We start from the raw sequence: 24953 nt of genomic DNA, 5'->3' as shown, positions 1-24953 counted from the left end.
GACTCAGCCACCCAGTCAGTTTTTAAAATAACTCTTTGTGAGATATTTTGTTTGCTTGGTTTTCCCAGCATCCCTGTTTCTCCCCATGCTGCAGTGACCTAGATGTCCCTTCTGCGAATGCCTGTCGCTGCTGAGTCCAGTGTGTAACTCTCAAAATGCAATTCCTCTCAAACACCAGTCTGGTTGATCCCATACCAGGTCATAAAAGCAGGCGATACAAAATTATTTCAAAAAGGGCCCAGATGCTTTATATATCTACCTTTTAAATGAATTTATTTACTCATTTTACATTACATGATGAGTGCTTAGATAAAATTCTACTCTCATCTTCAAATGCCCTCAGTTTCTCATTAGTTAAAAGCCCACTCATTAGGAGGAGCACATTCCTGGGACAAACACATCAGCTGTTGTAAATTGTTTCAGCAAAGTTTTCTGCTATTCATTGATTTTATGGAGGTAAGTGCCATGTTATTTACTTAATTAACAACCAGTAAAGACAAAGTTTTTGCTTCTGCTTGCAGTCTACCACTTAGGAAGGATTTCTCTATTGTATTCTGTATCATGTCAATTCTAGATCGCATTTTATTTCTTGGTTTGTATTTTTACCTATAACACTCCAATATGTAACTGCAATATGTAATTGTAAGCAATTTTGGGTTAGAAAACTGATACTGACATGCTGTTTGTGAATAAAATGCACATTTTTAAAAAAAAGAGTAATGTTTTGACTTAAAGGATATTTAAGAATCTGATTTGTCAATTTAGCTCTTAAATGCACTGGGCTGTACGTGCAACACTGCTCACCCAGAGGACAGCTAATTGTATGCTGTTTGAGTATTTAATCCCATATGAATAATAAAAAAATACTTCTCTCATTAGAAGAAAAGCATTTAGGGAAATTGTTTCAAAATGGCAGTCACACCTGTGAACAGTGCATTTTAAAATAGTCTCAAGAGGAGCCCAAAAGAAGATGCAGTTCCTTGTTTGAAAATGAGTTCTATTCATTAATGATTTGTGTCAATGTATTGTTCTGGGTTTTTGTAGAGCTAGAGGTATTTTAAATTCATTTATTTGAAACAATGTAGACAACAAACTAAGCTGTCTATTGGCATGCAAATAAAGTGTAAAGTTAATTTCACCTCAAACGCTTTATGCATATCTTCCAAATTGTCTTGAGTTTCTGTTGCCAAAGTGTAAGATTCCCTTTTGTATTTTCCAAAGAACAGTAATTATTTACTGCAAGCAGAGATTTACAGTGGAAATACACAAATGTTTTAAGAGTTTGCCAACATATTAGGATTTTTTAACTGACTAAAGGTACATTTTTCCTCTCACAAGATTATAAATGCTTAATAACTCCATGAATTCAACTGGAATATTTCCAAATTTATACCCCTCAATTAATTTCAATTGAATTTTCTTGAATTACACTATCTGAAAGCATAATTTATCTTTTTGTGAACTGAAGTTAATTTAGCTTAGAGCATTTTCTCAAGAATAAGCCAAGGCCTGATTGTAGGCATTCTCTCTGTTATCAATTTGACTTAATTTTCTCTCTTATAAGTGCCTCTAATAACAATAAACCTTTCAGAAAATGAATGTGTGAATTTAGCAGATGGTGTGAAAGAAGCTAAACTATTTTAAATGCTTTGCAACAATGTAAACTCATGTATTATTTATCATACAGTGTTACTCATTCATACATTCTTATAAGCCATTAAAATTCCATGCCAGAAGGTAGGATGTATTCTATTAGTGCCAATTAATGTTCATGCTCTTCGGTTAAGAATATTTAGTAATAAAATGAGAAGGAAAATCTATAAAAAGTGAGAACTTCTTTGCAGAATGCGGGTGGTTGGCACTTTAATTTTCACCCATTGAAGGTCAGAGGCAGAAGAGTGTACTGAACAATGCTGAGGATATTAGTCTTAATTGTTCAGGGAATTAAGGCTTTAACAGCTCTGATAATCAATATGGCTCTTCTAAAAGGTATAACCCATCAATTTATTTTTCCCCTTTATTCTTTGCATATGGAGAAGAAATAAATATTAAATTGAATGTAAAAGTTCATGCTTTTGACATAAATTTTGCTGCTTTAAATATTGGAGTATTTTTTTCCTAGAATATATTTGTCTTCAGTTTATAATGCAATAGAAGTAGATGGACTGGAATTGAAAATAACAATGCATCAGGCTTTTACATAAAAAAATTAGATCAGGGATTCATGTATTAGATGCAAGCTAAATTCATATATTTGAGAAATAAAATGGTATAATATTCCTGATGTTGAGTGGTTTCTTCCACCCACAAAATACTTCTTTTACTCAATCCTTTACTAATTGAAAAATTGTTTGTGGCACATATAAATCTCCCTGTACAGACAGATTTAAACCATATTACTTTATCTTCCTCTGGTATTCAAAGTGTCATCAATAATCTGCAGTGATTTAAAATGACAGCACAATCTTTTAACTAGAATAATACTGGGAATTTTGACCTGTATCTTTATTTTTCCTCTGTCAATGTGCTGAGTAGCCCTCAATCTTGCTGGTACTAATGAAACACTTGGCATAAGAAGCAATGTGCACAAGCATGTAGCAGTCTGGCCTCTAAGAGCTAGAGACAAAGGCTTTACAGGTAGATGAGGATAGACAAAGTCATAGGAAATACTTAAATTGTTATTCTTAATAGAATGATTTCAGGCTCCATGGGAGCAATATTTTGTCAATAGCACTTTGCTCCAGTTGATTTCCATGCTTCCTTGCAGCCTTTTCTCTCAGTTTAAGGCATGACACCAGCTGCACATAACAGAAAGAATAAAACTAAACAGGAAATGCCTAAGCAAAACTCTGCCCCAAAAATGATTTACTGTAAATCTGTGATACGCACCAAAGAATGTCCTCTGGCTTTTTCCATTTGCTTTTACATGAATAATCCACAGTTCACAAAAACGTCAGCAAAAATAGCATATGCTTGAATCCCCTTGTCCTTGGTCTTTGAATTTCTTTTCATGCATTTTGCATGAAAATAAAGAGATGTTATTCCATGCTTTGCTACCTGGTATTTATGCTCTTCCCTGGTATTGGAGGTGAACTGTAATATGTCAATCATATGTTCATTTCTGAACTTTGATCTTTATGGAAGATAACAAACACAGAATCATTGAATCACAGAATTACAGAATGGTTTGGGTTGGAAAAGACCTTAAATATCATCCACTTCCAGCCCTCCTGCCACGGGCAGGGTTGCCACCCACTAGATCAGGTCACTGATCACTAGATCAGATCGCTAGATCAAAGCCACATCCAACCTGGCCTTGAACATTTCCAGGGATGGGGCACCCACAGCTCCTCTGGGCAACCTGTTCCAGAGCCTCACCACCTTCACCGTGAAGAATTTGTTCCTTGCATCTAATCTAATCTTACTGTCTTTCAGTTTGAAGCCATTCCCCCATGTTCTTTCACTACATTCTCTTGTAAAAAGTCTTTCTCCATCTCCCTTGCAGGCACCCATTATGTACCAGGAGGCTGCTCTCAGGTCTCCCCAGAGCCTTCTCTTCTCCAGGCTGAACAACCCCAAATCTCTCAGCTTGTCTTTATAGGAGATGCTCTGATTATCTGAGCATCTTCATAACCCCCTTCTGGATACACTGGGACAAATCCATGTCCTTCTTATAGTGGGGTTCCTGGAGCTGGCTGCAGCATTCCAGGTGGGGTCTCACAGGGACAGAGCAGAGAGCGGAACCAGCTGCCCTGACTGCAGGTCACTATTCTCTTCATGCAGCCCTGGGTGTGGTTGGCTTTCTGGGCTGCAAACACAGGGTGCTGGGTCATGTTGAGCTTCTCATCCACCAACACCCCCAGGTCCTTCTCCTCAGGATGTTATTGTCCTGTTCACTTTTAACTTCACTTTTTAACTTGGGATCCAATCTGAGAAACATAACTGGAGAATTACAAAGGTATGTGAGTCAAGAGACTAAAAAATGGTAGTTGGGAGGGTACAGTGGATGCTTAATTTCTCTCTAATGCAGTTTTACATTTTGGACCACAGAAGGTTTCAGGATAGAATACTTCTGTTAAGATGGTATCCTCTGTCCATTTTTCCACATTACTAATGCAAGCCATTATTCAATAAACACAGGAAAAGTGAGACTTTCTGCATAATTTTCAAGCAGAAAAATAACAACAGAGTGAGACCAAAACAGAGGCAGGCTGGACAGATTTGTTCATTCCTGCATTTCCTAAGACAGAGAAATAGACAAAAATGGGTAGATAAACACATTGTAAATTCATATGATATGCATATAAATTATACCTCATAGGGAATAATGTATTCATGCACAAGATTTTCCAAATTATTTTCAAGCAACTTTGAAATGTGATTGTGTGACAAAAAAAACCCCTTAAATACAGTTGAAATGTTTGTATTTATTAGGCATAAGAAACTTCTACACCAAATGAGGTCAGTCTACATTCAAAAAAGAACACTTCTAGCTGCCAATTTTATATATTCCTTGGTAAAATTCAAGCAATTCAGTTTCATTTTTCCATTTTTGGCATCATATTTTATTTCTTTTCCTAGAAAAATAATTTCCTAAAAATATGAGAAATACTAGTTAAAATGAATCTGTTTACCATGAAACAAAGTGAGAAGTATGTTCAGCAACTGCAAGATAGGAGGCCATAGCACATATGAGAGGCTGAAAACAAACTTGGGAAAATGTTGTAAACTTGGTTTAAATCACAAAACATTACTATTTTTTTTTTTTTTAAATCACCTTTCCTCTGTGAGTTAATTGTGCTCTTTCCTATCCTGGATTTTAAATTTTGTTGATCACATACTGCTTATGAGGATGTCATAAGTGTCTGTTGCCATAGGAACTACAGCTTTTATATTTTTTTTTTAGTTTGTTTCTGAATTTTGAAGTAATTATTGAGTTCCATGACAGATGTGCAGTATAACAATACGTCACAGATTAAACCAATCTGTCATAGCTAATTGTGTGGACTATACTTCAAGTCAGCACATAGATGAGGATAAAATGAGAGGATGAATTTGCTGGCTGTTATGAAGTTATGTTGTCTGGTTATATGACCAACATAAAAATCATAATATGCAGCAGCTGAAATGTCATGTGTTGCAGTGCAAAAATGCTGGGATAATCAATAAAAACCATTAGAGAAGAAGGACTGTCCATCTAGAAAACAACATTGATCTGTGTTGGAACACATGGTGTGCAAATAGGTTTCTTTAGCATAAGAGTCTATATTTTTATGAATTTAAGTGGTATATTTTGTAATCAAGGTGTGCAATTAAGATGTCTAGTTCAGTTGTTTTCAATTGTTTGGAAATCAAAGTAGAGTGGAATTCTGAGTATTAAACACAGCTGAGTACAGGTTGGACTAAGTTAACAGCAGTTGCATGGGGTATGTTTGCAATTTTAACAAAAATTATGAGAGGAATATGCAGAAATTAACTGATCTTTTCTATTCAAGAAATGGCAAATTCAAACTTATTAAATGCTATATATTGAAGTCCAGCCATAACCTGCTTCATCCTAAACTGCATAACAGAAACTGAGAAAAATAGAAAACTACATGTTATATTGCACAGTGAAAACTGATCCAGAATTTCCTGAACATGATAAAAGAAACCTCATCAACTCTGCTAGATTTGTGATCAGACCCCATTTCATTCACTTATGAAGAACTCATTTTTGTTTTTAGAATATAGAGCAGAAACTCTGAGAGCATATTCTACTCTGAAAACACTGTAGTGTCACAGAAAGCTATCTGCATGTTTGGGAAGCTAAACTGACCATGATAATGTGTCATTGAATTAAAAAAAAAAAGATAAAAAAGGATAATTTGAACCAGAGTTGATAATGAGCTTCAGGGGTGAATCGTGATTGTCTGTGCTCATTAAAAAAAACAGGGATTAAAGCAGTCCAATTAGTGCCCATGCATGAGAGTAAAGAGGACAAAGTCCAAAGACAGAGCAATGGAAATTGTAATAAAAGATGTTTTGTTCTTGTTTAGAGATTCCTTCATGCATTTGTGAAACAACAGATTTTTTTTTTTTCTTATCATTCAGAACTGTAGGCTTGTCTTTGAAAACTTGTTCCTCTTGCCTTCAGAAGACTTTTTAAAGAAAAAGTATCTGTAATTAAATTCCATCTGCAAATAACATCAGAATTAATTGCAGATTAATGCAACTGTATTGGAACTTCTTCAAATGATGTTTTTTTTCCTTCTAATTATCTCCCTTTTCAGGAACTGTGTGTATGGTAATGTCTCCTGTGTGGAATAAAAGGTAGCACAAAAAGTGAGTTGCTTTGCAAGGAAATGCAGTGCTTTAATTGCAGTGAGATTCTTTAGCCATCTCAAAGGTAAGTATGTTATCTGTGCACTTGCCATCTTATTTAGATTAATAGAGATAGCTGGGTGCCTAACTCCATATAGCTTTAAATAAGGAATTTATAGCAACTTTCAGAGGTATCAAATATTCACTAGAGGATACTGAATGACTGCCATTGACCAGGTGCTAACTTCTAAACAGACTGAGCAGGATTAGACAGATTTCTTCCCCTTTTCTGTGGGATTTTTTTGTGGATTGCAGGGGCAGAAATCTGCATGTCTAGAGTTCAGCAACATGTCCAGCCTTCTTTGGAATTTCAAAGATTTGGTCAATCCATATCTAGAGAATTATTTGACATTTCTTGAGATAAACATTTTCATTTTGTCACTTATGATGTTTTGTCCTGAATGACTAGCTCTGGGGGTGAGCCAGATGACCTGCAGATGTCCCTTCCAACTTCAACTACTCTGTTATTTAAAGTCTTGTCAGGAACTTTAAAATCTTGTCAGGCACTAAGAATTGCCCAAAATTACTAAATTTAGCAAAAAACCCTTAAAATTACCCTGCAATATTATCTCATGATCTAACTCTGTTATGATTTATTATCTTCAATGTTCTAATGTTTAGGGCTCTCAGATCTAAACAAGAACTGTACTGTATTAGTCATCATTATCTAACAAAATGATCTAATTATATGTACATAATAACACAAGGCTGAACAATCCAGCATTTGGATTGTGGGAACAGGAAGCTGGGATCTTTTCCTAGATCTTTTCTTACACAGAAATTCACTGAACTTCTTCTCCTTTTTCCTGGTGCTCTTCCCATTTCATCTGAGCTACCACTTCTTGAGAAAACCAGTGTTTATCTTAATGGATTTGTTCACATGTACTGCAAAGCAATCCAGTCCAAACCATGAAAAATCACTTACCAGTGTAGTAAGATCATTTGCTGCGTCAAAGAGGAAATGCAGAGTACTGTGGTGCATTCCTCAGTTTGTATAAAACAGGAAGGGAAAGGCAGTTTTTGTGTCTTGTTTGTTTGTTTGTTTTCTCAGACCATGGCATTACTTAGATGATTTTGCAGGAGTGCAGGAAAATGGAGAAAAAAATACCAGCTGCAAGCATAAAAATTCCTTCCAACAGATCAGTGGAGTGAAGATAACCTTACATCCTTTTTCAGCAGGCAGGCTTTTAAGTAGTGTTGGCTTGGTGGCAATGGGCCATTTCACCCAAGGATGTCCTTAATAGGATCTAGAAGATTATGAACAAAAATTTAAAACTTGGGTGCTAAATCTATATTTATGTCTACTGAACAAGCATCCAGAGAGGGTAAGGAAACAACGGAGCATAACTCTCTAGCTTGGTAGTGAGGTCTTGCTCCTGGGGAATCCTGCATTTTGGCTTCTTGCAGTCCTGCCCTTCACTCCCTGCCCCAGCCACTGTTTCATGCAAATTGCTTCCTTCTCATCTTGGGAAGGTGCTCTCATATCAGACCACAGGTGAGGGAACTCAGTGCTTTTCTGGGACTGGGGATGGAAAAGCACAAAACTGAGGATAGAGAAGGGCTGTTCTGTAGGAGACGTAAGGACAAAGTAGAGTTTAAGGGAAAGGTAGAAAAGTAGGAGAGCAGTGTCAGACAGGGAAAGATCCTTCAAACCCAAAGGATGGAAGAATGTCATGGAAGATGACAAATGACAGAGGAAGAAATCCTGGTTTATGTAACTTATTAGAGCAAACATATTTTCAAACAGAAACAAAAACATATTTATTTTAGACTTGAAGAGGAATTTAGCAATTAACTGATGTAAACTGAGGAAATACCGAGCACAAGTAAAGCTAGACTTTACAGGCAAGGAAAGAAATCGCTAAAATGGATGTAAAAATAGGGAAACATCCAGTGTCAGGACATTTAAAATTCACGTGTCTGGTGCATGTATTAAACCTGCAGTGCACACAGTGATTGCAGTGATTTAACATGTGCCTAAAATGGTGAATGATAGAAAACAACAATTGAAATTATAACTATGTCATACTATATATATTCATAGAGAAACCTTTTTAGTGATCTCTGTATCATAAAAAGATCAGCAAAGAAATCTGAATAACAAACACAGGACAGAGCTGAGTTGTGTTTCTTGGTGACAAGACTGGAGCAGAGACCGATTTTGGAGCAGAGGCAGATTCTGGAGCAGCCACTTGTGGACAGTGGGTGAGCAGCTGCCCCATCAGGTGCAAAATAGGCATGTGTCCAGGGCACCAGCAGCCTTGCAGCTCTGACAGCTCCCAGAGTACTGCAGCCCCAAGCCAGGGTATCAGGGAAAACATCAGACTCTGAAAGGAAAAATTAAGAAGAACACCCCTCATTTCTACAAAGTAGCCTCTTTTTCAAAGATACAACATGTTCTTTCAGCTAGTTCAGATTTGCTTAACGTAATTTACCTTCTTTAACATACAGATATTTAATTTGCCTTCAGAATAAGTAGCTTAGACCACTAAGTCATTAGTAGTATCCCTCTTCTAGCCTGCAGATTGATTATCGCTCTTGCATCTATTAATTTAGAAAATGAAAATGAAATTCAGGGGTAGATAACAATAATTTCATATCCTGAAAACTGCAGAGTTTCTCAGTTGTCTTCATTAATCTGTGTAAGGTAGAAGTGTCTGCCTTTCCCTTAAATTACTTTTCCTGTTGTGACCATTTGAATACACAGAGAGTAAAGGCTGTAGCCCTGCTGTGCTGATCTTTTAGGCAAATCAGACTGACCACAGCAAAGCTTGTTTGGAAGCTGAAATTTCAAATTAGTGCACATTCTTTTTTTATACCATCATTTTAAGTTATTGCTTTATTATCTAGTTTTGTAGACATGAGGGAGCAAATAAATGTTAATGAAAGGTCTGAATCAACTGTGTGAGGAGTCCAGGTGAAAAGAAAGTGAAGTTTCCAGACAGTGTAGTCTATCAAAATTTTTTCCAAAGCATTTCAAATTAGTGTTAACTTTTACAAGATCAGTTTTGCACTTTTCCCTCTTTGCGCTGAGTTTGATATTATCAAAAGCAAGTCAAACCAAAAGGCATTCATTCCCTTATCATCAAATCTGCCTCCATGCTGCCCCTCTAACATCTTACCTTGGTTTTGTTTTCAAGGGCACGTCATAGCAATTTTCCCAGCAAAGCAAGCCATGGCTGTTGGGGTCAAGCAGTGGGTGGTGATGGTGCTGCTGGCTCTGGCTGATGCTCACCTGCCGAAACCAGCACGGGCCCCTCTGGTCCTGCACAAGCCCTTCCTGGTTGTCTGGAACGCGCCAACCGAGCAGTGCAGGCTGCGGTACAAGGTGGACCTGGACCTCGGCGTTTTTGACATTGCATCCAACATCAATGAGACTCTGAGTGGATCCAACGTGACAATCTTCTACCACACTCACCTGGGATACTACCCCTACTACTCAGATAACGGAGATCCCGTTAATGGAGGGGTGCCCCAGAACGAAAGCCTTATCAAACACCTCAGCAAAGCAAAGTCTGACATTGACTATTGCATACCCATGAAGAAATTTCAGGGACTCGCAGTCATTGACTGGGAAAACTGGAGGCCCCAGTGGGATAGGAACTGGGGCAATAAAAGCATTTATAGAAATAAATCTCTCGAGATTGTTAGGAGACGGCATCCTCGGTGGTCAGAGGACAAAATTAGGAAAGTGGCTAAAGAGGAATTTGAAAATGCTGGCAGGAGTTTTATGAATAACACCATCCTTCTGGCTGAGCATATGAGACCAAACGGTTTGTGGGGTTACTATCTTTACCCAGACTGCTACAATTACGATTACAAGGAGCACCCCCAGAGATACACAGGGAAATGCCCACCCATTGAGTCTTTCCGCAATGACCTCCTGCTCTGGCTGTGGAAGGAAAGCACGGCTCTCTACCCTTCTGTATACCTGGATTATATACTGAAGTCAAGTCCAAATGCACTAAAATTTGTTCACTATCGTGTTAAAGAGGCGATACGTGTTGCCTCAATTGCCAGAAATGACTATGTTTTGCCTGTGTTTGTTTACTCCAGACCTTTCTATGCCTATACTTTTCATGTTTTAACAGAGGTAAGCAGACAGACTTCTTTCAAAATTTAGAAATTAGAATTAGCCTCTTAGAAAAAAAATATGTTCTAGAATCTTCTCCTGTATAAAAGCACTTATGCATTTGTTTTTCATATTTAAGGCAGCCTCCTGAGAGGAAGTACTGTAGCCATGGCACAAAACTCTATGCCTTTCAAGAGTTAATATTGCAGTAGTTTGGTCTACCTCTGTGAGATAGTGTTGTATATTTTTAATGAAGGTAGTTTAGAAAGACAGTACAAAGAAATATATTTCTTAAGGAAGTAATTCATTCTGATATTTTTATTCTTCAGGGCAGCTTGTGAAACGAGCTTGACAGATTTTGTGAAGTTTAAAATTAATTAGTGCAATGGAAAGATAAACTTTCATGAGACAGGAGCCTCAGGGCTTTTTTGTTTCTTTATGCAAATGTAAATTCATTCAGTATAGAAATAAACTAGTCAAGTAAAGTAATCTGTCCTGGAGTTCCTAACTCCTGCACGATGAGCACTGGCCATCTATCTCACTTTTCAGAGGTACAACATCTTCACATCTAACATTTAGTGCTAGACTGTGGAGTTCTTTTTTTAAAGAAACCCAGTTTTTGAGTCATGCAATGTTCCACCAACCAGTGATCAAGTGCAATAAATATGTAGTGGCCACAACGCTGATGGTAAATTGTATATGTTCAAATCTCAGACTTTCTGGATATGTAATGATGGTTGTTGCTCTGACTTTGTTTATGCACATAATAGGGACGCACAGACACTTATTCATTTCTCTAATAGTCGCCTCAAGTGCCAAAAGTTTTTCTTTGGTTTCTATCAAGTCCATGAGAAAGGAGAAAATCTGTGACAGGGAACTCATAGAAATAATCCCTTGATGACATAGGGTATATGGGGGTGCTCCCTCCCTTTATTTCATGGAAAGCTGCATGGGAAATTCCTTCTAACGCTTCCAGAGACAAGTTCATGGCTCAAACCCGAACAGAAAAAGAGAAAGAAGTGGCAGGGAAAAGGCAAAGTTCAGTCCAGTGAACCACAGGCTGTGGGGGGCTTCAGCCTGGAGCTGGAGCTGAGGAGGTGCAGCAGAACCCTGAGAACCTGAGAAATATTTCAGGCTGACCCCAGGAAGCAAATGGTACATAGAAGTAATTGGAATTTGGTCTGGTTCATTTTCAGCAATCAGGAGCTCTCTGGAGGTGTTTTCTCTGTGGAAAGGTGGTACTAGCTGACTCAGAAATCATGGTCAGATAGGCCAGTCTAGTCCTGAAGGCAAGGAGTCACTGGGGTCAGTACAGGCAGGATGTCACCCAGAACACCCTCACTGAAGAACTCAGGCTAGGAAATACATAAGAATTCTTCAATGCAGTCTGTAATAATACATTTTTATAAAATTAATTTGTCCCTTGATCAATATAAAAATACCATGAATGTTACTGTAAGCTATGAAAACTAGCATGCTGTTACCAGTTATGTGTGAGTTCAAAGTCTGTGGTGGTACATAGTCACTGTTTCACCTGAAGCTATTTTCTGAACAGTACAGTGGTAATTTGAAGTGATGCTCCTCTCAGGTTACATTCTTTAACTCACCAGCCTGCAGCACGTAGCCATTTACTTTTGATGCTTGAAAGATTGTTTTATTACTCTGCAGCCATAAAAGATCTTTGCATAGCCAGAGAAACATATTTGGATTATGTACCACTACATATTTTCTAATTAGGACAGCATGGGCAGGGTACTCAACATGGAACAGGGCTTAATGTGTCCAGACTACACACATCATCTGTGAGAACAGCTTGGGTCTGACAGGAGCTTGCAGGGCTGTATTTAAAAACCTTCTACATAGAAATGATCCAGAAAATTATGTTCTTGTATTCTTTCATAGCCCTGGAGCCACTGGGATAATTTAAATGCAGTTTTGTGTGTTCAGGCTTTAGACTAGATTGGAGCTTCTCATTTGACTCATGCCAAACCCTTAAGTGATGCTCACAAAGTTACAAACAAGGCATGAAACCTCTGAGCTCCAGAAACAATGTGCATGGAGGTGACAAGGAAAGGTCCCAGGACAATGACATCCAGGCTAAATGGCCACAGAAAAATTGAGACAGTAGGCAGATGGGATAGTTACCTGACCTCTGGCAGGGACTGGGCCAGGACAACCACAGCCTGGCTCCATTGAGCTGTGCAAGAACTGTGCTTTCTATTCCAACTGAAACACTACTGACATTCAAGACTTGTGTGCAAGCCCTTCTGTACAAAGGGCTTATGTGAAATTGCACAGTGGAGTCAGAAAAAATGGTTGTAAGTCAGAGTCACTAAGGAAGAGACACAGGTCTATCAAACCTTCAAAGAGATGAAAGGCCCAGACAGATGCTGTAGCTGTGTGTGCTGTACCTTTCACCCTGACTGCATCTGAAAATCAGGTGAGTTGTGCATAAGGTATCTGAGAAATTAATCCTGCTTTTTATCTTGGAAACAATTTATAGATTCTGAATTGGGATCCAAATCATTATGAAAGGTTTTTGTATTTGCTAGAAATGTGTATAAGCAGTTTGCCATCTGTAGGGTATTTAGAAACTTTCTGCTTAGACAATTCACTGCTAAGTGTGTGGGAGAGGGAAGTTGCACAGTAGCATCTGTGCTTCCTGACTAGATGTCTGGAATTATTAATAAAGCAGGATGACAACTGACAAATGATTAATAATTAATAATATCAACCCTGTTGTTCCCCTGCAGATAGTATTCTCTGATGACCGGGTGTGCATTTGTATAGAGACCAACCCCTGCAACCATGCTAGGCTTGAACTACTATTGCTGAACACAGAAAACTCTTGTCTGAAACTAAGGCACTTTAAGATTACAGATACACTTACTTTTCTTTCCTCAACATGTAACTAGAACTGACTGTCTTGATCCATCTCGAGCTCCAAAACTGATGGTTTAGTTCACCTCCTATCCTTTTAAGGTCCAGTGCAGGGACTTGGGTGATCTAAATACAAAGAAACATTGACACTAGACACTAGAGACTGGACATAGACACTAGAAGCCCCCTCCTCCCTGCCAAATCAGGTGTCCAGTTGGGGATAGCCCAGCATAGTCTTGAGGACCTTAGGTAGTTGCACACTGCCCCCAAAAGCTTGAACAAGAATGAGCATCAAAAAGGAAGAGTCTTTGCTGACTTGTTAATCATTTGGACAAATACAAGTAGCCAAATTCTGATACAAGGATCAAATTAGGATTCCCCAGCTAGATAAATGCTAAGATATTAATATTTAAAATACCTATTTTTTTTAATTTAAATTGCATGTTTTCTTCCATATGGGACTTTAATTACACTCTCAAAGAAGAGCCATGCCAGTGAGTCCCCACCAGTGCCAAACTGTGCTGTGTGAGAAGGGGCACCCCAAAACCAGGACTACAGTGTCTGAGGCTGCTGGTGGAGTTCATGCTCACACAGTTCTTCCTCAAGGCTCCTCCTTATCTCTGGCCCAAATTTGCCATGCTCAGCTATTAGGAAGAGGCACATATCTTTCCTTTTCTCAAAATACCCAAATGAAGAATGAAACCTTTATTTTCTAACCCTGTCTGTGGCAGAGGAGGAGGAGGAAGTAGGGAATGGTGTCTCCTTCTTTGTATGACTCTCTGCTGGTCAGAGCATCTGCCTCGGGTGCAGAAGCTCTTGGCTCTGTTCTCTTCCCAACCTGCTCAGGATGAATCCAGCACCCTGTGTCAGGCACAGAGTTAAGGAATCATCAGACCAAAAAGAACAAGCAGTCAGAGAGCAAAAATCATGCAAGGGTGCGACCTCCTGTCTATAGGTCAGTTGGGGAAGAGCCCTTCTGTGTTGATGGCTTTTGAAGTACAGAGCCTGGCACATTAATTCAATAAAAGACATAACTATGCCTGGAAATGGCAGCCAGAAACCTTCAGTCTTTCCTTGTGGGCAGGTTACCTAATTAACACAAATTTATCATAAATGTAGTCAGCTTCCCACTTATTTCTCTTTCTCTCCTCTGAACCTTCATTGTTCTGGTGCACAGTGAAATGGCATCAGACAGAGATGTCATCTGAAACCTCATGAGGAACCTTCTCTGGGTTATGTATCAGACCAAACTCTTTCTATTTCTCTCTTCTCCTGGGAAGGACTCTTAGCACTTGACCTTTGTTCTAAAGAATACAAAAAGAGGAAATTTAAGGCACAAGGAAAGTGTTTCAATGTAGTCCTATACAATATTTTTGTGATGAACTGCTGTTTTCACCAGCATTTAGCACCTGTCCAGGTGCTGCAAGAGTCCTTTAAGAATCCCTAGGAAAACATACCTTCCAATAAAATGCCAAATTTTGGTCTTAGCCCAAGAAAAGTGCTGAACTTCTCACTGTTGCCAAGGTGGTAATTCTAGACTGCAGGAAAGTGGAAGAGAAGGTGCCCCAGAGCCATTGGTCTTTACACATCTAAAGGCCTGGATTAAATGTAAGGATTATTTCTTTTCAGTTTTATATCCATACAAATTAGATATGAAGTGCTGTAATATTTTTGTGGACCTGATAAAACTGAAAAAGAAAGATGTGGAATATGGGGTTATAAAAACAAGATTTTCTGACTTCTGGTCAAGCACTCTAATTCCCAGAGCATATTCCTTACAAAACGTTTATTTTAGCGTTTTCTCAAGTCTTAGTTCATCCAGCAATGCTAAATATTTATTGCTCTTAATTAATTAATTAAATACTTATTATTCTGATAAGTTTTAATTCATTTCTTAATGAGACCCGAAATGTGTTAGTGCAAAATCGCTCAACTGTCATGTGAATAATGTAGAATCACAGACTACTCTTTGCATCTGGGTAAACTTCATAAAATGTGTTGCAGATGATGAAGGCCCACTTACACAGAGGAATATATTATTTTGTAATTAATAATAATAACATTCTGTACTTTTGCTTTTCTAAATTTGCCACCACCATACTGAGATAATTTCGCTGGTATTTTTGATTTTTCTCTAGTTAAAGAGTTGCAAAGACTGTTTAAAAGACCATAAGTATCTTTTTAAAGGAATTTTTTCTTTGTTGAACTGAGAAATGTAATGTCTGTCATTACAAACATTGATCAGGAATTACCTTTTAATTAATTATTGTATACAGAAAAGGTTTTAGGTGTAGTTGATTATGCATTGAAATTTTGGGAAAAGGGTTCCTTCCTACATATTTTTGAAGATTTAATTTCATTTTTCTAGACATAATATTCATAATCTCAGAGAATGGCTTTAGGACACTGTCAAGATACATTGCCATGCTGTTGGTAAGGCACTGGTGACTCCTGTTCAACACTCAGGCTGCTCTGGTAGAGCTGTATTATTGCTACTGCTACAACTCAGCTCCTTATTGGTTCAATTCTAGAAGCGGACATGGTTAAATCAAAATACAAATGTGTGTGCATTTAGTTTTTTCCCCCTCCACTTGGCACTTGTAGCAGGAAGAGAGGTTCATTTTTCAAAGATATGTTTCTTGGACTATTTGCACTCATGCTGGTAGAAACAGCAGCCCTGTAAGTCTGTTGGCATGGCTAAAGCAGCACGAGTTAGACCCCCGCCTAAAGCCATCAACTGCAACTAGATACCGATCCAGTGATGTGTGGTCATACCGACCATCACTTGCCAAAAAATATTACCTAGGTAGTTTGGTAACCATTCAAAGACTAGTAGATAAAATAGATCACTAAATTCTTGCTCTACCAGCTTGGCTGGAGGAACCCTTGTGAATAAACTATAAAGATTTCATTATTTAGTAGGCACACTTATGAATGCTACCTATGCAAATGTTTGTAGAGATGCAAAAGGGCTTTCTAAACTAAACAGTGATTTTGATGCCTTAAGTTTTAGCTTTCATATTTTTCATATTCTGTGCTGCCTAGGTGTATTGTTTTGAGCTTCATATTAAGTGTTAGTGAGCTCTCTTCACAGGGTAGGCAGACAAAACAATTCCTTTTCTAGCTTGAGACCAAGGATAATTGTTACAAGTTTCAGACCCAAAAACATAAACAACAGTGGACTGAAGAGAGAAAACAAGGATGGGACTTCATAACCTGAAGCTGTGATTGGACAATTCACCCCAATATGCAGACGGACCAAAACTTATAAAAATGTGGGACCTCATGACCAGTGGTCCATTTTGTGACCATTTTTAAATTAATCTTGGGTGTAGCCCTGGCCAGGCTCTTGTACTGCCCAAGGTGTATCCTTTATGGCCTTTCAATAAACACCTACTTTATTCTTAACTCTGTCTAGCCTCTGTTCTAGGTCAGCCTTCTAAAGGCATCAGTTCTATTGTGAAGAATATACCACATCAATGGGTATATTCTGGACCAAAGTTGCCTCTGGGGAAAAAAAGAAATTATGCTAATAGCCCAGTGATATTTTACTTTTGTATATTTGTTTTTCTCATGTGTGAATTTGGCCTTCTTTTTCAGAGGGACCTGGTCAATACCATCGGGGAAAGCGCGGCTTTGGGAGCTGCTGGAGTTGTTCTCTGGGGCAGCATGCAATATGCCAGCTCAAAGGTCAGTCATATCAGTTCAGCAGTTCTTAGAATCACCACAATGCCTCTTGTCTGACACCACACCCTCCAGAGCACCTATCTACCTTTGTCAGTGTCATCAGCCAACAACAGAGGATGATGGCTCAGTACTGCTTTCAGGTCTCATTTATTCTGTTAGGCTGAAAAGTCCTTTTGCTCCACAGCACATTGATTTGGGCAGGTCATTTGTAGCTCAGTGGAATAATGAGTCCAGGTGAGGAGAAAGACACGTTTCAAAAAGAGCCATGCAAATATAAGCACAGCTTGTTTTACAGTGTTCTACTTTGTAACTACGGCAGTTGCCCAGATAGACTGGGAAGGAACGGGGTCTGGAGGTGAGGTATTTTTCTCCAGTTGCTAATGTTGAAATGTTACATGGAAAATAATGTCACAAGACAAGCCCTAGTTACTTCTCCTAGGTTCTTCAGACTCATGAATAAACCTTCTTGAGGAGATGGGAGGCAGCACTGGAGTGTCCCAGGAGGCATGGGATAGCCCCCATCCCTAAACCTGGGCTTTGGTGCCCACTCTGCTTTTCATGCAGTCTGCTCTCCTACTCCTGAAGTCTCTGGCAAAGTACCATTGACTTGGGCAGAGGAACCAGGAGATTTGAACTTGAACTTTCCAATTGCAATTGCAGCAACTTCTGCTCTGGTTGATGAAAATTCTGTGGCTCCTGGTAAACTGAAGGTATTGGAATGATCAGGGCCAGAGTGGTGACTTAATGGTTCGTCCCATGCACTTTGTCTAGTCAGCAGTTACCAGAAATCTCTACTTAAGGAACCAGTTAGTCTCAAATATGAACCATGTGAACTCTCTCTCTGCTTCCTGGGACTCCTCCCTACTCTCACACTACATGTTCCTACCAGACACTCAAATAGAAACTAAAGTAGAAGTCAATACTTTTCTAATCATCCACATGGAATTAAACTCATTTAAAACAAATAGATCAGTATGTAAGTCCAACAAGATCTATCTCAATGGATTACTTTAGTCAAGAACAGCTTAGCAGTAGCATCTTTTTAGACATAATAATCTTGGACATAGTGCTAGGTGCTGAGAAATGTGTTGTGGTCTTCTGTTATCCACAGGAGAGCTGCTTGACCGTGAAGCGGTACATTGATGGACCTTTAGGACATTATGTCATTAATGTGACCTCAGCAGCCAAACTCTGCAGCAAAGTCCTCTGCAAGAAGAATGGAAGATGTATCCGCAAAAACAGCGACTCTTCTGCTTATCTCCATTTGTCACCCGCTGATTTTCAGATCCACGGCCACCACACAGAGAGGGGCCCCAGGTTCCGGGTGACTGGTCAACCCAGCCTGGAGAGCATTCAAGCCATGAAGCAGACATTTATTTGTCAGTGTTACCAGGGCTGGACAGGAATATTTTGTGAATTACCTGACCAAAAGCTATTGGAACACTGGGTTCATGTAGTGTTTAGTAGATCAAGAAAACAAAGCTTTTTTATCTTCCTCTTAGGAGCCATGCAGCTTCTTCTGCTTTGTTCTACATGTTAAGGTCTTCTAAGGCAGTGCAAGGGAATAAAAACGGTGCCTACAACAGTTCTATTTCTTAAAAAAAATATATATTGTAAAGGGAAAAGGCATTCGTGATTAAATAATTTAATTTTGTTTTAGTTATTTTCCACTACTGCAACTTTTTAAGACATTAAAAATTTTGAAAACATTTTTTTACCACCTCCTTTACTCCTTCCTTCTGTTTTACTCGTGTTCAACAGATAAAGATTCTGTTGTTGCCATGGAAGTTTTACCTGAGGAAAGAAGTTGAATTAACTCGTACAAAGATTCAACCATGTAGTAGTTTAAAAAGAAGAACACAGAACCTCTTTGTTTCAGGGCTGGGTGATTTAACATGTTGTGAGGGCAGTCTTGTGGACCAGGGATTGGGAACTGTTCTCTGCAGCTCTTGCTGAAATCAAGTGGTACCTTGTGTGAGCATCTGCACTGTGTCCAGAGCCATATCCATTGATCCTCCTACTTCTGCACAAACAATGTGAAAAGTGTAGATTTATACACCAGCACACAGCTTTAAAAATTTATATTTTATTTGATTCATCTTACTTCTAGAGGTATCAGTATTTCCAGTATTAGTGTTCTGCCACCAGTTTCAAAGATACTGTCTGTCTCAATTACTTTTAGGCGAGGGGATTCTGAGCTCTGAGGGCAGTGCTGGCAGCTGGCAGCCAGCAGAACTTCTGCCTGGGCAGGAAATAGGGAAGTGCTTCCTTGCTCACCCCACCCCCTTGGGAAGGAGGCATGGCTGCTGCCTTTGGAACTGGTGCAGGTCTTTGCTTTCTGCTGGCTGGGCAGGGAGTGGGAAATGAGAACAGATCCTACTGTCAGTGTGTGTTTCCCTCAGCAGGTCCGGAGAAAATGAAGAACTCCATTCATTGAAATATTTTGGCTTGAAGCCTTTGGCTTCAGATGGGGACCTCTCTGAAGGTGGTGTAGCTTAATGAACTACTGATTACTGGTTAATTTAGCATCCATAACACGCTGTTCTGTCAGGCTGTGCCATATCCATTTGCAGTTATTCATTGATTCACGTTCATGTGTGAACAAATGTATTCCATCAAAGATCTGTCTGTCTTCCACATAGCCTTTCAATGGAACAAACAATGGATGCCTTCACTGAATTGAAGACAAACCCAAGAAATTTCCTATACCACTCTGACTTACTAAAATAATTTTATTTGAGGTTTTTTGTGATGCATTGGACTGAGTATTGTTCCAGATCATGGACACAGACATTAATAAGAAACTCACATGTGAGTCTAAAACTTCTTTTTTGCCCATATTAGTGTCTATATTGATCATCCGTGGCCTGACTACATTGCTTACATTACACAGTACCCAAATCCTGTAGCAGTTTGATTAAAATCAGAAAGGTTCTGTGGAGAAGATATTCAACTGTGTTAGGCAGTCTGAATCTGGCTCTTATCCAGGCCCCCTTCTTGACACTGTCTTAAATTACTTTAAAAATTAACATGTTTTTATGAATTATAATCTTCTGTATTCTCTGTAATCTCCTTATCTCTGAACATTTCCTCATGGTAACCCTACATAACAAAAACTATCTTTGTTTTGCCCAGATCAGATTAACAGCTGGTGTGAAAGGTGATGCTCAGATTCACTTGAACCAAAGATCCAGCTCACTACAGACCTGCAGTGGATGTTAAGGCTGTCTTTAAACCTAGATGCTGAAATTGAACACACTTCAGTTGAGACTGAGTGACTTGGGGCCTATATTGAGTCATTGTAATGCCATGTGCTGAAAAGCTCCAGGAGAGCTTTGCCACTGACCTTTTGCTTTGTAATGTGTAACAGCAATGGATGACAGCAAAAATAAAGGTAAAAAACTTCCTTATTTTGGTGGGGGAGAGGAAGGATTAAAATTGAAGTTTAGAAAATCTGACAGCTATTAAGAGCCAAGCCTTTAAATTGAAATTATATCTATTGGTATATTCTGCTTTAGCTTCTTTATCCAGTTCAGATTTTGGTAAACTTCAAGGGAACTTACACCTATTTTATTATCTTGAGAGCACAGAAACTCTTAGCCCAGTTTTGCTAAACACCTGTCACCAGTGTCAGTCTGTATTTAAACTGGATGCTCCTGGTTTGTGTAATGCTGTCCTATAGAGCTGAAGTGAAAATATTGTAGTGCTTACACACTGTGTCAGTGAAATGTGTTTATAAAATGTTCTGTTGTCACTTCATAATATGTTTTCATTATTCCTGTATGCTTATAAGGATAAATGATGTTGAAACTCAAATAGACTATTTATTTGGGTAGCATAAATTCAATAAAACTGACATAAGGTCTTCATCAGCTAAAGTTCTGGTACTTTGTGGGAAATTTCTGCAAACTAAACAAATGCTATGGGTGAAATGTCCATGTTCATGATTCAGTCTGTGATGTATATGCTGTATGAGGAAATACTGGTAGAGACTTGTACATAAGGTTCTGTCAGTTTATGTCAAGTCTGAATTTGTCCAGTGATTCTTCTTTAGCCTGGGGTACAATTTCACACAGAGTGTGTGAGTGTCTGTGGTAGTACATCTATTTGGACACAAAGGTTTCTGAATTTGGGTCATATATTTCTGTGAAGAACTGCGAGCCCAGTTCTGCATCTGCATCACGAGGTTGTCTTAGCTAGAAGAGCAAAATCAGAATGTGGTCTAGGCTGTTAAGAAGCCTAGATTAAAGGAATCAAGTATCTAAGTGAATGTAATTTTACAATTTATTTTCTATTTCACTAAGTTAGAGCCCTTTCTTTTGTGAAGAAAACACCATTTACCATATGACAATGTCCCTGGAAGAGGTGGAGTTGGAGGTAGCTCTGCTGCTGACTGAGGACAGGTAGAAGTTGCACTTATGAATGTAAGGTATCTCATGTCTTGAGTGGCCCTGTGTGGGACCACCAACTACACCAGCCAGTAGTATGTATTTACCAAAGTTAGCATGTATTTGATTCCTTAGCTCCACAAATGGGTGACTTTCTGGGAGAGGGTCACTGTGTGGTGCTGCAGTAGTGCCCTTTACCAAGGAGAATCCAGGGTCTGGTCATGCCAGATTGGCTGGAAACTGATGCTGGGCAGGACCACAGAGCATGCACCACATGGAGAAACATGAAATATAGTCAAAACCTTGGTAACAATTTAATTAATTAAATTAATTAACAATTAATTTAACTTTTTGAAGTTAAATTAATCTCCCTTAAATTAATACTACTCTTAAAATTAAACTATTAACTAATTGGTTAACTTAATACAGATTGTACAGTTCAATCCAGACATGATCCAGCTTGTGTCTCTAGTACAACTGTTGGAGGAGGGAGAGTTTAAAGAAGAAGAGAGCTTTTATGATGATGTCCTTACCTAGAACCAGTTCTTAAACCATAGTTGAGCCTGGAAAATAGATATTGATTTTCAGAGACAACAGAAATAAGGGTTTGATTTATTTTATCTGAACTACTTCTGCTTCAAGATGATCATGGACCCAGACCCCCGTTATTCCCAAACAGTGAGCTGTAGACTCCTTTAATTAGCTGAGGATAAGCAATGACAAAACACTGACATGCTTTCAGTTTTTGTCAAATTTTATCATTTAGCACTCAAAACCTTTGAAAATTGGGGAAATATTATGCTAATTTCCTATTTCTCTCTCACCACAGCTGGGTGTTGCACTTAATAAATTTTTATTTTGAGCAACTCATAAAATATAGAAAGCCTTGGACCCATTTGTTCCACTTCAGTCTGACTGATAAATGTGTGGGACTGTAGTTCCAACTTAACCAGCTTTAGGTGCCACTGGCATCTTCTTTCCACTGTCAAACTTTCCTCCCACTCCCATCCATCCATCCATCCATCCACCCATCCATCCATCCATCCATCCATCCATCCACCCACCCACCCATCCATCCATCCATCCACCCACCCATCCATCATGTGTGCTGTTCCCTGCCTCTGCTGGCACAGATGCTCAGGGGCCCTTAACCTGATCTGGATTGGGAAATCCTCCAGGTCAAATGTTCCCTTGTTAAAATACAGGTGCTTTCCCACAATGCATTTTTTTTTCTTTTCTTTTCTTTTTTTTTTCTGAAAGTCGCATTAATTCCTTTATCTGACTCACATCATGCTGCCCATAATGTTGAGCCAGGGCTAAGGAAGCGTACAAAACCCACAAGGAAGTGGTAACAAAGCCATGAGCTGAGTATTGTCACCCAAGCCAATAAAGTGTGAGTAAGCAGCCTTGGTGTGCAGCTGGCAGCATCAGTCATGGCTCACCCAGCCCGTGCCCTGGGTCTGTGTGGCAGGGGGAGGGCAGTGCCTTCCTCTGCTCTCCTCCCTGCCCCCATGTACAGCAGGCAACACATCCACCCAAGGATGGGGACACTGCCATGCCAGGGCACCTGCTGGACTCCCCAAAAACTGAGGGCTCCTTGCAGTGATCAGCCCAGACCTTGGTGCCTCTCAAGATGCCAAAGTCAGGATAAGCAAAATTCCCCTGGCGTGGCCCAGCTCAGGAACATGGATATTTAATGTGTTTTCTGAAGTACCCTTTTGCCACTGAGTCTTAAGGCTGAAAAAAGATGAGAAAGGCTTCCTGGCTGAACATAATCCTGTGACTTTTTTGTGTTTCATCAGCTTTTTCCAAATGCAGTGTTCTTGACTAGGGTCAGTGGCTTTGTAAAAATGGGAGTGATAGGATTGTTTAGAAAGGAGCTAATAGCTCTCACCAATGAAACCAACAGAATGAAATCTCAGACCAGTTTGGATTTGTAATGCTGCACATAAATACATTTTTGTATGCTTCTTTTAAATCTTCTTTTAAAACTCCTTTCTAAGATTCAAAAAATGTTGCTTAAATTAAAAATTATATTAGTTTTGCACTGAAACCATTTGCTGTAGATAATAAATTAAATTTTCACATCGTGCACAATAAGGATAGATATGAAAGATTTTTGCCAAGGAAACTTTGATCTGCTTAACACACTGTGGCAGCCACAACTTCTCTTTTTTTTTGCCTTTCAGGAAAACAAATTTCCTGTCAATCTGTGCCAGACTCAGAGGGTGGGCATGTTTGCAAACACAGGTTACTCTAAAAACACGTAGGAAATTATAGTTCTGTACACTTTGAAGAACCATACTGACTGAGAACAGTGCAGCTTCTCAGATAAAAATGTTCTATCCTTGTAAAAGCCTAAGGAAAATCAATGCTGTTGCATATTGCTTGATGAATTTAAAGCCCCTGAGTTGTTCTCACTTAGCCATGGCACTTGGTGCCTTCCATATACCGTAGCACAAGGCAGTAAGGAGCAGCTAGAGGTCCTGTTAGGAAGGAGAGGAGAATTCCTTTGGTGGCTTCCCAAATTAAGTTTGATTTAACCTAGAGAGTTAACTTTCCTGCTTTTAACACTTGCAGCATATGAGATTATCCCTCTTTGAATGTCAACAGAGTAATTCCATGGTGGCATTTTTCTGATTCAAAAGGAATACCTTTTTTAAGCTGTAGTAAGAAAACAAGGGGCTCTGTGAACGGGTGTTGATATCCATATATATCCAGGTGCACATGTAAATGACAGTATGCATGTTCATACTGTGATGCATGTGTCTGTGAGCTTGACTCAGAAGCAGTAGAACAGTTCTGAGGGGTGTGAAACTTTGTTTTTCTGCTTGGCAGGAGCAAGCTTGGAGCAGTTGCGTAACCTTATAGTCTGGCATGTATGGCCTGAGCTGCTGCATGGATTATGTCTGTTATATAACCCCTTTTATACAGGAAGCTAACAGCATCTAACAAGAGAAAAATAAGCAGACTTCTATAATTTCAAACAACAGTATTTTAAACTTCACTTACGTGTCTGCTTCTATTTCAACATTAAATTTGGCCTCTTCAAAAATTTTATTTATTTTTTGACTAGGGTGATATTTTAACACACTGGCAGCCTGTTTTCTCAGAGAAAGTCAGAGTTCCTTTGTCATTTTCCCATTACAGCAAGAACTTTCCTAGTTTTATTTAAGGTGCTCTCCAATGTCTGTGAAAACAAAGCAGCCTAGAGCATCAGTCCTGCTATTTTATCTCAGACAGTCAAGAAGTCTGATATTTATGGTCAATTTTTGGAAAAATGATGTTTGTTTTCATGGCAGTAATAACCCTCTCAGTCAATTAGACAGCAGATTATTAAGAGCACTTCTTGTATTACTCCTTCCAAAGCTGAGTTTGCATGGCAGAACATAAAGCATTTCGTTTTTCCCTCTGCTGAAGGTGCTCCCTACCTTGTCTCTGTGTCCACTTGCCCTGTGTGCTGTGGAAACCTTTCAGGGCTGAAGCCTCCCTCCTGGACAGCAATGTGGTCAGTGGCTCACATACACAGGGGACAGCTGGGGTTTTTAGCTGACACTTGCATT

The 24953-nt window shown here is 39.1% G+C and overlaps 1 protein-coding gene across 2 annotated transcripts; it reads left to right on the top strand.

The window, feature by feature from the left end:
- The first annotated feature begins 352 nt into the window (after positions 1–352).
- HYAL4 (hyaluronidase 4) lies at positions 353–20869 on the top strand. Of its 2 annotated transcripts, XM_086886967.1 has the most exons (5): positions 353–456; positions 6273–6388; positions 9504–10456; positions 16916–17005; positions 18114–20869. In XM_086886967.1, exons 3-5 carry the CDS (start codon positions 9539–9541, stop codon positions 18540–18542), a joined length of 1437 nt encoding a protein of 478 aa, XP_086743093.1. In that variant the 5' UTR covers positions 353–456; positions 6273–6388; positions 9504–9538; the 3' UTR covers positions 18543–20869. The 2 variants fall into 2 exon arrangements, with proteins under 2 accessions (XP_086743093.1, XP_023774330.2); XM_023918562.2 differs by lacking the exon at positions 353–456 and having other exon boundaries at positions 6085–6388.
- Positions 20870–24953: the final 4084 nt, after the last annotated feature.

The sequence above is a fragment of the Cyanistes caeruleus genome, chromosome 4 (assembly GCF_971803275.1).
Source record: "Cyanistes caeruleus chromosome 4, bCyaCae1.hap1.1, whole genome shotgun sequence".
Classification (NCBI taxonomy): domain Eukaryota; kingdom Metazoa; phylum Chordata; class Aves; order Passeriformes; family Paridae; genus Cyanistes; species Cyanistes caeruleus.
Note: the sequence above shows the minus strand (reverse complement) of the source record. Positions and strands in the feature narration are given on the sequence as shown.

Excerpts from the sequence above, each read along its gene's own strand:
- HYAL4 (XM_086886967.1), top strand. The coding sequence starts at position 9,539 with ATGGCTGTTGGGGTCAAGCAGTGGGTGGTGATGGTGCTGCTGGCTCTG. Across the intron at positions 10,457-16,915 it reads CTTTTCATGTTTTAACAGAG|AGGGACCTGGTCAATACCAT; the intron begins GTAAGCAGACAG and ends CTTCTTTTTCAG. Across the intron at positions 17,006-18,113 it reads TGCAATATGCCAGCTCAAAG|GAGAGCTGCTTGACCGTGAA; the intron begins GTCAGTCATATC and ends TGTTATCCACAG.